Raw genomic sequence first — 12249 nt, forward strand, 5'->3', positions numbered from 1 at the left:
CTGTTCTTGAGCCTTTTCACTCAAGACTAGCAAAGTACCACTTGAGCAACAGCTCAGCTTCTGGCTCTTTGGGGATTACTTGAAGAGTCTCACGGACTTTCCTGTTCAGACTGGCTTCAAACCATAACCCATAGATCTCAGCCTCCTGAACTATATAAAGGATTTTTGATACATTAAAAAAAGGTCCATTAGCAGGTACTAGTGGCTCAGGCCTGTCATCCTCGCTACTCAAGAGGTTGAGATCTGAAGATTGCAGTTCAAAGCCAGCCCAAGGAAGGAAAGTCCATGAGACTCTTATCTCCAATCAACTACTCCTCAAAAGAGTCGGAAGTGGCGCTGTGCTCACATTGAGTAAAAGAAGCTCGGAGACAGTGCCCAGGCCCAGAGTTCAAGCCCCAGTTCAGGGGGGGGGGGGGGGGGGGAAGAGGTCTGTCCATTGGAACTGGTAGAGTGGTTCCAGTGGGAGACAGAGAGGGAATCCAATAGTCTAAGATGCTTCCAAAAAGGCCTAAAAGAAAGACGTTATAAGAAAAATGGATTCTATATTATTTTCTTTGTTCTTTCTATGGGTAACCCATGGCCACACACGGGGACAGCACCAGGCAGCAGAGGTCTAGCTCTCGGCATCCCTCTCAGACCCACATGCCAGGACCACGCTCTTTTCTGCTCATTGAAGAGAGCTTAATGGGGAAGGAGTGGAAAGCAACCGGGAAAGCAGGACACACCGCCTTCCTCGAGCACGACCGAGAGAGGAAGCAGGGTGGAGTGAGCACTAGCAAGTGGCAAAAATGTGGAGAAAGTCAGAGTTTGCATTTTTTCCCCCTCCCTGGAACCACCAAATTTGAATCAAATGGTAACTCGAAGAAATTAGTGAGAGTGGCCTTTAAGGCGATTCTGGAAACATCCATTTTGTTTTTATGGAAATCCAACTTGCTCCTTCACTGGAGTTTGTCACATCATCATCTGTCTTGGTAAACACACCAAGATTGTGCATGTTTTGTCCAAGTAGTCATCCATCGGAAAAAACTTTTTCATTCTTTTATTATTACAGCACTGAACGGAATCAGAGAGAAGATTCTGTTCGTTTTCTTTCTTCATTCTAAACCACGGGAAGGAGAATTGCTGTAATTCCTTGTTGACATTCTTCCATCTACTAGTTTTCTTTATTGGGCTACGTTAAATATGTCTCTTTCCATTGAATGGGATATTGTGAAAATATTTCCTTATTCAGATAGAATTATCCACGCACGAGTACAGAAAGGAAAAGTTGGAACGGCTGCGTCCTCGGGCCCATTTTGGACAAAGAACAAGCACACATGCATTAATTCATTTATTTAAAAAGTATTGAGAACCTATTATATACAAGCCAAAAGTTGGTATTAACAATTTCTATTCGAATAAATAAATGGTGATTCTAAACAGGACCAGTCCATCCACTCGTTTATGCTCTTGTGGCTGGTAAGTTAGGAGAGAGGTGCTGTCAAAGGTTTTTAAAGCACCCACCATCTTGGTGAACAATATGTACTGGATAGTCATACTTCTGTTTCAAGGCTAACAAGTAACAGCACCCCGTGGAGGGGTTTAGAACCCAAACTAGTCACAACTAAAGGTGAGGAAGAAAGCCAGGAATATAAGCCAGATCTAATTTTTTTTTTCATTTGAATACTGGTGAACATTTGACATGGCAAATAACTACATTAGGTACCGAGCAGATATGCATCTCAATTTCATAGTAAATACATATGTAACTGTTCATGACAAATGGAATGAAAGGAAGTTGGTGTGCAGACTAATTGAGGAAAGAAGAGTCTGCATACTCTGCATACCACTTTCCTACTACTTATTAAGCTGAATTGTTCATCACTTTCGTTTCATGTGTATATTTTACATCATGGGAAATTGGATGTAGGATGGAATCGTTTATTTTGTGAAGACTTGGAGCTGCAGGACAATGTTGGCTTTATTCTATTGAATTTTTTTTAAATGCAAAGCCATGAACAATGGTAAAATTTTCAAAAGGGAGTTGGCCCCATGAAATCATCACTCATGACTTTTACTTTGCTTTATTTCAAGCTCTTCCATTGCGTAACAATCTGAAAAAAACAACCCACCGAAACTCTTCACCAAGGAATTTCTTCACCAAGAGAGAAAACTTAGGTTGTCATTGAATGTGATACTTCTCTTTACAAAATTCAAGGTAAAAGTCAGATGATTATGAGAATTGCCAGGTTAAAAAAATATTTTTGTATGAAATTGACGCAGACGTTTTTGAGCTAATTCCTCCCGTTTAAATGTACTACTCCTCGATGAAGTTAGAATATGACAAGGTTTTTAAAGGAATTGAAATATGCTAATGAGAGGAAAATACCTTCATGCTCATCTAAGTGCGGGGAGCCCACACATGATTAAAATTCATTTTTTAACATGATGATTTATGTGTTTAATTGTCTACTTAGAAGCCTGAAAATAATCAGGTTAGCACAATGTGGTTTCTGGATACATACAGTATTACATAAACCCAAACTTCATTCCATTCGCCCTGGTCTTTGCAGCTAGGAATCTCTTGTTTTCTGCATCTTAACTCAGGGTCACTGAAGTTATAAGAAAAAGCATCTTAAAAGTGAAAGCCTTCTCTGATCCATCTGTTGTGTGTGTGTGTGTTTGTTTTATTGAACCATGCCTGAACACTTTTGTGTGTGGGACACAATTCAAGAGCAGGTAGAAGCAGCCCAGCAATAGAACAGAACCGGCTCCCGTTCCAGCCACAGTCACTGGCAATCAGTGCTTCAGAGGCAAAACCATAGTCATGGCTCCCGCGTCCATTCTTTTCTGGACCAAACAATGTCACTGCATTCACCAGGAGCCCAACTCTGTCAAGAGAACCCCCTTCAGTAGCCATCTACCCTGACCCTCACAGAAGGGCTACACCAACTGTTAGGTTGATGGTGTAGACTCGACAGAAGACTCTTCTGTCCTTCCTTCTAAGGGCATGCCTTCTAAATAATCTCCTTAGCTGTCAGGGGCCTAAGTGAACCAGGAGAGAAGGGACTTGGACACGGGTGGGGTGGGGGGGAGAGGGGGGACAGGGGGGGTAGCTAACCTTACCATCCCAGGCACTGGGAGTTAAGTTATTTAGGAATAGCCATCATCGAGAACCTCTATCAGTTCACAGGATTAAAAAAAAATATGTCAGGATTGCCCTTCTCAATTTCCCCAAACATTTATTAATGGATTCATTTGCAGATCTGTCTATTGAGAGCAAAGAGGCACTGGTCAGTTACAGGAAGTGAAGTCCAGACTGAAGACTGGAAGCCGGAAGCCCGGCTGGCCAAGTCCGGGTGGGCGCCCTGCTGTCTTGATTCCTAACTGCAATGCGGCCTGGGGGGGTGGGGCGGGAACGTGAACCGCCTCGCCCACCCGAGGCCAGGCCCGGAAAACCCGTGGTGTGGACAGTTCAGAACAATCAACTACGTGCACAAGAGCGGTTGATCATGACCTAAAAGTAAAAGTGACAATTTCATCACATAATAACACTGCTGTTTTCCTTTTTTTTTTCATTTTTTGGGGGGCGAGGGGAGGATTTGTCCTTTTTTTTGTTTCCTTTTTCATTTCCATGTGGGGTTTTTTTTGTTTTTTGTTTTATTTTTTGTATGGAGGGGTCGAGGGAGGGGAGAGATTGTGTCCACTGCAAAGCCGTCGCCCTCAGTGATAGATAGACTAGAAAAAATATCAGCAGCAAGACCGTCTGGAATAGATTGTGTTTGATGTAGCTAGTCTGTCTTTTCTGTTTTTCCCTCTTTCATGGCGGCCTCTGAGCTCTTCCGCAGGGGACCCTTCTCTGAGGTACCATGTCCTTGGCCGGAATCCGCTGCGCTTCCGTTTTTGTGAGTCGTGTGTTTTTCCAAGTAGTTCAGCATTTCACTGAGGACGGTCTGGAACGTGCTCAGGGCCGCACAGATTGCAGGAGTCCCAAAGCCATGAGTAATCAAACTGCAGGTACGGAAAACCACAAACAAACAAAGCCATGAGTGATCAAACTCCAGGTACAGAAAACCACAAACACACGCAAGAGAAATGGGTGAAAAATACCCCCATTTTATGTATTCTTTTTATTTATTACTATTATTTTTGTTGTTGTTCATTGTGGGGTTTGAACTCTGGGTCTGGGTGCTGTCCCTCAGCTCTTCAGATCAAGGCAAATGCTCTACCACTTGAGCCACAGTGCCACTTCCAGTTTTCTGGGGTTTACTTGGAGATAAGAGTCTCACAGACTCTCCTGCCTAGGCTGGCTTTGAACTGTCATCCTCAGATCTCAGCCTCCTGAGTAGCTAGGATGACAGGCGTGAGGCACCGGCGTCCTACTAAAATACCCCCATTTTATCTAGTACACTCTTCCTAGCCTTTATAAGGCTCTCCAATGTTTCTAAGCACTGTGGTGGATAGAAGGTGGTTCAGGTGTTTTCCCTTCTCCATGAGAGATGGGCAGCACAGATGTGGACACATTTTTGCCAAGTGTGTGTATTGAACACAGGACTTGCCCCCGTCTCATTAGAAGCTACTAGAACAGGCCACACACTATGTGTGGGGATCACCCTACCTTCAACATGTCTCCTGCTGCTAGAGGCTTATATCGCGCATGAAGAAGTCATGCTTTGTACGAGTAAAAGGGGGGTTTATGAGCAAAAGAGGGATAGGCAAGGATTCTTACAGAGGGGAGAGGAATGGAGGGTATGGGGTGAGCATTACTGAAAGGTCTTATGGGTACGGGAATTGTCACAACAAAATAAGCAACAACAACATATTAAATAGAGCTGAGTGCCAGTGGTTCACGCCTGTAATCCAAGCTACTCCAAAGGCTGAAATCTGAGGATGGCGGTTCAAAGCCAGCCCACACAAGAAAGTTTGTGAGATTCTTTATCTCCAATTAATCATCAGAAAAGGCAGAAGTAGAGCTGTGGCTTCAGTAGTAAGATGCTAGCCTTGAGTGAAAAAGCTCAGGGACAGTGCCCAGGCCTGGAGTTCAAGCTCCAGGAATGGCATACATGCACAAAAACAAATACAAAATGAGAAGAAGTCTTACTGTGAACTGAAAACATTCAACACAGCGGTGGAAATACTCAGCAAACTGAGAAGACAACCTTCCTCACTATAATATTTATAATGCATGTTAATATAATGGTGGAAAATATTAGCAAGCTGTATATCCAATATGGAATTAGTATCCAAACATAACATATCTCAATAGCAACAAACAACCATTCTGGTTTTACAAGAGGCAAAAGATACAAGTAGATACTGTCCCAAAGATAACGTAAAAATGGCCACTAGGGTAAAGGAAAGATGGTAAAACCACTAAGCACGAGGGATAGGCGCATTAAAACCATGCTGAAATATGTTCGGGAAGCTGTTTTAAAAAATAGAAGAGACAATAAATGTGCACAGAGGTGTACATTGTGGTGGAGGATGTAAACCAGGGAATGATGTCAGTATTAAAATTAAAAACTTTTAATAGAAGCCAACTTTGGAAAGATCTGAATGTGATAGAGACCTTGATTGCTGGGAAAAAGACCAATTTTTATAAAATTTAGGAGACACTAAGGAAACTATGTCCACTTGGATTACAAAAACAAAAACAAGTCAGTGTCACAGTGTATCACAAGAGAGACCCTATCCTAGAGCAACTCCCAGGACAAAGGACTAAATTAGTAAGTTAAATTTGAAAAAAAATCAAAATTCAACACGAGAGGTTTGCATCCAAGATGGCAGCCTTCGAACTCACGACTTCCGTCCCCTGTGGACTGCGTTCCCACTCATTCCGCCTGGACCTCTGATGGAGGCCAGCACATCGGCTTCCCCTTCCTATTACTAATCAGAGGCACAGACAGGCTGGGCTAAGCGTCTGTGAGTGGTAGTGCCCGCTGGGTGGATGCCACCTGATGGAGGGGAAATATAACTTACACTTAGCAGTCATTTCCCTAAGTTTATTCCTGGTGATAAAACGCCTCTTTTCATGCCATCTCCTAATTAACTTTCCCTCATCCTTCTTGCGGCAGCACAAGTGATCTCCCGGCTCGGCTGGCAGCAGCCAGGGTTGGAGATGAAACTGAATTTCTTCTACTCCCTGAGGATTGAATCACCGCAAGGATTTGCAGTTCAGCCATTGAAAGGCCCTTCCGTTGGAAGACAGCTGTATGTGTGTGTGTGCAAGTGCATGTGTATGCAAGCACACCAGCGTTTGTGTAAGACCTGACCACTCTGAGGTATGTTTTTCTTTAATTACTTATGCCACTTACTTTGAACTTAAAGTTTTAAACTTCAATTTCAACTCACAAAGAAGGTTACTTGGGAGACTGAACTTTCTTTTATCACTCAACCTCACGTTCTCAGTTGGATTTTTTGCGTAATGCTTGTGGTGCTATTACTTGTGCCATACCTCCATTTCCTATGGCCTTTTTTTTTTTTTTAAAATAACATGGCTTTAAAAAAAAATCATGGCTGTTCATGAGCTTTTGTGGTAAAGACTGGTGCTCTACCATTTGAGACATGGCTCCACTTCTGGCTTTTCTGGTGATTAATTGGACATAACTGGGTTGTAGGCTTTCCTGCCCAGGCTGCGTTGGAGCTGTGATTCTCAGATCTTGGCTCCCTGAGTAGCTAGGATTATAGGTGTGAGCCACTGTGTCCACTCCAACATTTTTCAATAGCTAGAATTAGAACTCCCCTTGAACTAGAAGATCACCCTGATGGAATCTTATTTTGAATTAAATTAATTGAATTAAATTATTAATAGTTTAACAATTAATTATTAGAATAACTATTTCTGAAAGGTTACCATGCGTTAATACTTTCTGCTCTTTTCTTATCAGATCAGAGCTAGTTAGGTCCACTACCACTTCCGCTGCGCGTCAGCGGCTCACATCTCTAATCCCAGCTACCTGGGAGGTGGGAGAAGGAGAATCTGAGGCCAGCCTGGGGAGAAAAGTTTGTGAGACCCCCTTCTGACACTAGCTGGGCACAGTGGTGCATGCCTGTCACCCTCAATTACGTCGGAGCCCGAGATCCAGAGGACCGCGCCTCCAGTCCAACCTGCGCAGAGAAGTCCTCAAAACATCCCCTCCATGGAGCCCGCAGTGGCGATTCCAGCAACCCACGGGAAGTCTAAAGATCACAGTTCCGCCGCGTGTCTGGGTGGAAAGTAAGAGCTGATGCTAAAAACAACCAGCAAAAGCAACAATAGGGCTGGAGGCACGGCTCAGTGACAGAGTGCCGGCTGAGCTCCAACCCCAGAGCAAGAATGCTCTGACAAGTCAACAAAACAGAGAATATCAACATTTCACCAGATTCAAAGCACAAGCTGCCGCCGTTTCCAGCTGCTCTCCGAGCTGGACCAGGCGTGAAGCGCGGGAGCCTCCAGCTCCTCAGAGAAGGCTAGCTCCCCGGCCCCCACACCAAAGCCGAGACAAGAGTCCTCTCTTCAGTGTGGGCCAGACTTGACTGAAACCAAAGGAAATAGACAAGGAGGAGAAAACTCAGGAACAGGAGAGCTGCCCTGAGAAGCTGGGAGGGAAGCAGAACTCCTCGGCGCTTGGAGAGTGCAGCAGAGAGAGACAGAGTGTTCCTGAGGAGAGGAAGGTGCGTCTGACGGCTGTCAGAGACGGAGGAGCAGACTGTCCCCGGCAGACTTCAAGCCTGCATCGGGATCACTTGACAGAGATATGGGAGAGAAGAGCTGAAGGCCAAGGAGAGTCAGCTATGCAGGAGGACTTCCACACTGAGAACCAACAAAGAGAATGTAATCGCCCGCAAACAATGCCTGTGTATTTGCTACTTTGAAGACATGGAGCCATCCTGGGGAGTTCAGCTCTACAGCATCAGTCATCTCTTGGCTTAAACGGGAGAACTAAGTGCATTGATCATCTCTCTTCACCAGGCCAAAGCCCGATGAGCACCGACACATCATGGCCTTAAGAATGAGGCAGTAGAGAAGCTATCTAAGACGTGATTGATGTAGATTCATAATCTATATTTATTGACATAGATCTATCAGATATAAGTGCAAGGTGTGTTACGGCCTGTGCAGAGAGACAGGAGAGATTTTCTTTCTTTTTGTCTGTCGTGGGGCTTGAACTCAGGGCCTCGGCGCTCGAGCTAGTACTCTACCACTTTGAGCTGCAGCTCCACTTTTGGTTTTCCAGTGGGTAATTAGAGATAAGGGTTTCACAGACTTCCCTGTTTGGGATGGCTTTGAACTATGATCTTCAGATCTCAGCCTTCCGAGTAACTAGGATTACAGGCGTGAGCCCCTGGCACTGGTGAAAGATTAACTTGATTGCTACAAATAATCAGTCACTGTGCTTAAACCTCTTCTGTAGAAAAATTTTCATATGTTCTCTCTGTCTCTCTGTTTCTCTGTCTCTGTCTCTCTGTCTCTCTCTCACACATACACATACACACACACACACACACACACACACTACTAGAGACACAGAGTCCAGGGTCTCCTGCTTACTAGACAAGCCGTCTACCATGTGGTCGACATGAACAGTCCTTTTGTTCCTGTTTTATTTTTGAGACCGGCTTTGAATTTGGGGTTCTCCTACCTCCCTCTCCCACATAGCTGAGATTACAGGCATGTAGCCCTGTGCCTTTGTGTCTTTCTATGTCATTATTTTCAATTAAAGAAGTCTCTAAACCATGGGAGAATCTCCCAGTCATCCTGTTGCTCCCTACCTTTAATGCATTAAAAGACAAGAAACAATATGTCAGTTTCCCAGAGGTGCGGAGGGCAGGTGCAGATTCTACACTGAAAAAACCCATCTTGACTTTCTGATAGGCTATCCTTTCTGAACTGAGCATTAACTCGTCTAACTCCTCTTTGTTGACATTGTCGTAGAGGCTTTTGCTTGGCTTCACATTCAGTGAAATGATGAGAACATACGAATCAAAAAGGACAGCGATACCTTGCTAAGCTGTCCTCGGATCTCAAACAAGGGACTCGGGAATTGTAGAAAAATAGGTCTGTGCCTTTTCTCTATGAGCGGGGGCTGCTCTCTTGGGGAAGCTACCGTGCCCCTGGGTCTCCCTCCGCTGCCCCCCCCAGTCCCAGTCTTGGGACCTGCGTCTCTGGGGCCACGGGTAAGTCTCCATCAACCCTGCCCTCCTAGTGGTGGGTCTCTGGGGCGTTCTGTATTCTGCATGACATCCCACACTGGTGCTGGCCCTCCGGAAACTCTAAATCATGAATCAGCCGGACTCTGGTCAGGTGGATTGAAGGCCAGCCGTCTTCCGGGTGTGAACTGGGTGAGGACAGTGGCGCCCATGCTTGTGGCTTCTTCACGCAAGCTGGTCTGTCACCTGCCACGAGCCCTGGATGTGGGTCCTGTTCTCTATCCCCGCACACCCCACCTGCCCAGAGCAGGCCGCAGCTCTCTCCAGCAGCCAATGGACAATGTCCCAAGGGATGATTTCCTAAGAGATGGTGGGCGCATCAGGTGATGCTAATTCCACACTCCTTCACGCCCATACCATCACGTTTACTCTTCATTTCATTCCTAGCCAGCTCTTAAGAAAAGCAGGTGGTGGGGGAAGGGAGGGAAATCAGACTGGCAGTCCTCTGCTTTCCAAGTCACGTGAGATACGTTTCCACGTTTCCTTTCAAACCACCTTTTCCTTGAGCTTCTGGTTCTGTCAGAATTACGGTTACCACTGTCAGCAAGAAAGTATGAAAGAGATGTACCCAGAATATTGGCAGAATCTTATCTGAAGTGTCTCTTCAATACGTTAGTGTGTGAGACAAAGCTTTGCACAAGTCTTACTACCTCTTCAAAATGACTCAAACACATTTTATGCATAAACGGACATGTTAGTTGAAAATATTCTTGTACAACCATTTGAAAATAGCAATTTAAACAAACGAATTAGAGGGCTGTACTGACAAGCGTGTAGAGGGCCCTAGGTTTGATTCAAAGGCATCACAAGTGAAAAAGAAAAAGGAAAAGAATTTATTTTTTCCAAAGATGGAGGAATTATTGGCTTACAAATTTCCTAGGACCATAGTTTGTAAAACTGCCTATCTACCAGAACTGGTTTCATGGTTTCAAATATAATACGGATGTTCAAGTCTCACCTTAGATTTCCTAAATCACATCTTTTACATACCTTGTGCAGTTCTCGAGAATTTTTGGAAGAGCTCTGAGGCTGATTCTGATCTGAGAGCAAGTTCAAGGGTTACATTTGTATAATGAAGAGTGTTAATGAACACTTTGTGATCTTATTTTATTGTTGCATCATTTGATAAATGAACAGCAAAAACTGCAAACACTTCAATTCAATTGAAGCTGTATCATGAGCCTTCTATCTGGATTTTTATTAGAAATCTCAATTACGCAAACTGTTCTTAAGAGGATATTATTTAAGACTTGTGAAAGAATGAAGTTAGACCTTTGCTTTTATGTCTTCTATAAAACAACTCAAAATGGATCAAAGCCTTAAATGTAAATTTTGAAACTGTGAAATCTTAGAAGAAAAGCTAAGGAGAGCTTCAATACCTTAGACTAGATTAGGATTTCCTGGGCAGGATTAAAAAAAAAAAAGCTCAGGCAATAAAAGTAAAAGAATGTACAAAGTAGACCACGCCAAAATTTATCATTGGGCATCAAAGACACATTCAACAGAATTAAAAAAACAACATATGGGATAAAAGAAAATATTTGTTAACTGTATATCTGATAAAAAGAATAGCATCCAGAATGCACAAATAACTCTCGCAACCCAGCAACATAAAACTAAATAACTGTATTTGTAAATGGACAGAGACCCCAAAGATTGCAAAGGAATAGCTAAAATGCTTATGTAAAGATATTCAAAACTGCTCCTCACTGGGCAAATGCAAATAAAGACTTTCATGAAATATTATCAATTAGGATGGTTATTGTTTTTTTTCTTTTTAAGTGAGGAAAGGATGTGGAGGGATGGAAACCTTTGTGTACCATGGAGAATATCAAATGGCACCATTATTAAACTCAGACGCATGGTTGTTCATATTTTAAAAGAAAATTTAGATTAGCCAGTGATTAAACAATCTTACCCTGAGTATGCAAAAGAATGGAAGGGATTTTTCAGAGAAACTCGCAAAACTGTGTTCACAGAAGCAGTATTCCCCCAAGCCCATATGCTGGGCCGGCCATCAATAGATAGTGATGAGCTTTGGGAAATATGCTTAAATGAACACTTTATCAACAAGAGACAAATACTTATGATCTCCCTTAGACGAGGAATCGCGTAGCCAAACCCATGTGCATGGAAGGAGCTGAGGGGAAGAATTGTGGAGTTAATTGTTTTAAAAGGTATAAAGTGCCAGCTTTGCAAACTAAAAAAGTGTGGAGCTTAGCTGTATAATAATACAAGTATGAGTAATGCTACTAAATTGTATACTTAGAAATGGTTACAGTCGTACATTTTTACATCATTTAATGTAAATATGTTTAACTTTGCTGAATTGGACATCTAAAATGGTTAGGATCATATATTTTACATGTTTTACTCTACTAAATTGTATACTTAGAAGTGGTTCCAATCATGCATTTTATGTTGTGTGTGTGTTTTAAAATCACAATTTCTTAAAGAAAATATTATGTTTTTTAAAAAATGCATGTAATTTAAGAAATCTGCTAGAAAAGCCAATTTTTGCTAAATGAGTTTCTGTAATTATAATCCTCCTACTGTCCATTAGTAGATTTCATCTAAGTAAATAATCTACAAAATAAAGAAAAATGTTGACAAATGTTTGAAAAAGCATAGTGCATAGGGAATCATAGTTTTATGATATTCAGAATACTTGATATGTAAATACCTATATGAATGTACTCTTCTTATTGTGAAAATAAAATCACTACCATAGTTTGCCCTTAGTAAGTGCACCATATACAAGATAAATTGAGAATCTAGTTATCTATTTAGTGTTTTATATTTCAAATACAATCTTTCATTTTTACTGTGGGTGAGAGTAGCCATTAACCTTATATTTTGCTCTGCTTGAAGAAACACGTTTGTGACCATTTCCCCCCTTCCTTCCTCCCTCCCTTCCTCCCTCCCTCCCTCTCTCCCTCCCTTCCTTCTTTCCTTCCTTCCTTCTGTCCTTCCATCCTTCCTTCTTTCCTTCCTTCCTTCCTTCTGTCCTTCCATCCTTCCTTCTTTCCTTCCTTCCTCCCTCCTTCTATCCTTCCATCTTCCCTCCCTCCCTCCCTCCCT

General features: G+C 42.9%; 1 protein-coding gene across 1 annotated transcript in view; it reads right to left on the bottom strand.

Moving 5' to 3' along the window:
* Nucleotides 1-3577: 3577 nt before the first annotated feature.
* Tfap2d (transcription factor AP-2 delta (activating enhancer binding protein 2 delta)) overlaps nucleotides 3578-12249 on the bottom strand; it is a 43003-nt gene continuing 34331 nt past the window's right edge. The window contains exon 8 of the mRNA XM_013019144.1: nucleotides 3578-3990. Coding sequence (XP_012874598.1) covers nucleotides 3771-3990 — 220 coding nt within the window. The 3' untranslated portion in view covers nucleotides 3578-3770. The remainder of the gene's footprint in view (nucleotides 3991-12249) is intronic.

The sequence above is a fragment of the Dipodomys ordii genome, unplaced genomic scaffold, assembly GCF_000151885.1.
Source record: "Dipodomys ordii isolate 6190 unplaced genomic scaffold, Dord_2.0 Scaffold44, whole genome shotgun sequence".
NCBI lineage: Eukaryota > Metazoa > Chordata > Mammalia > Rodentia > Heteromyidae > Dipodomys > Dipodomys ordii.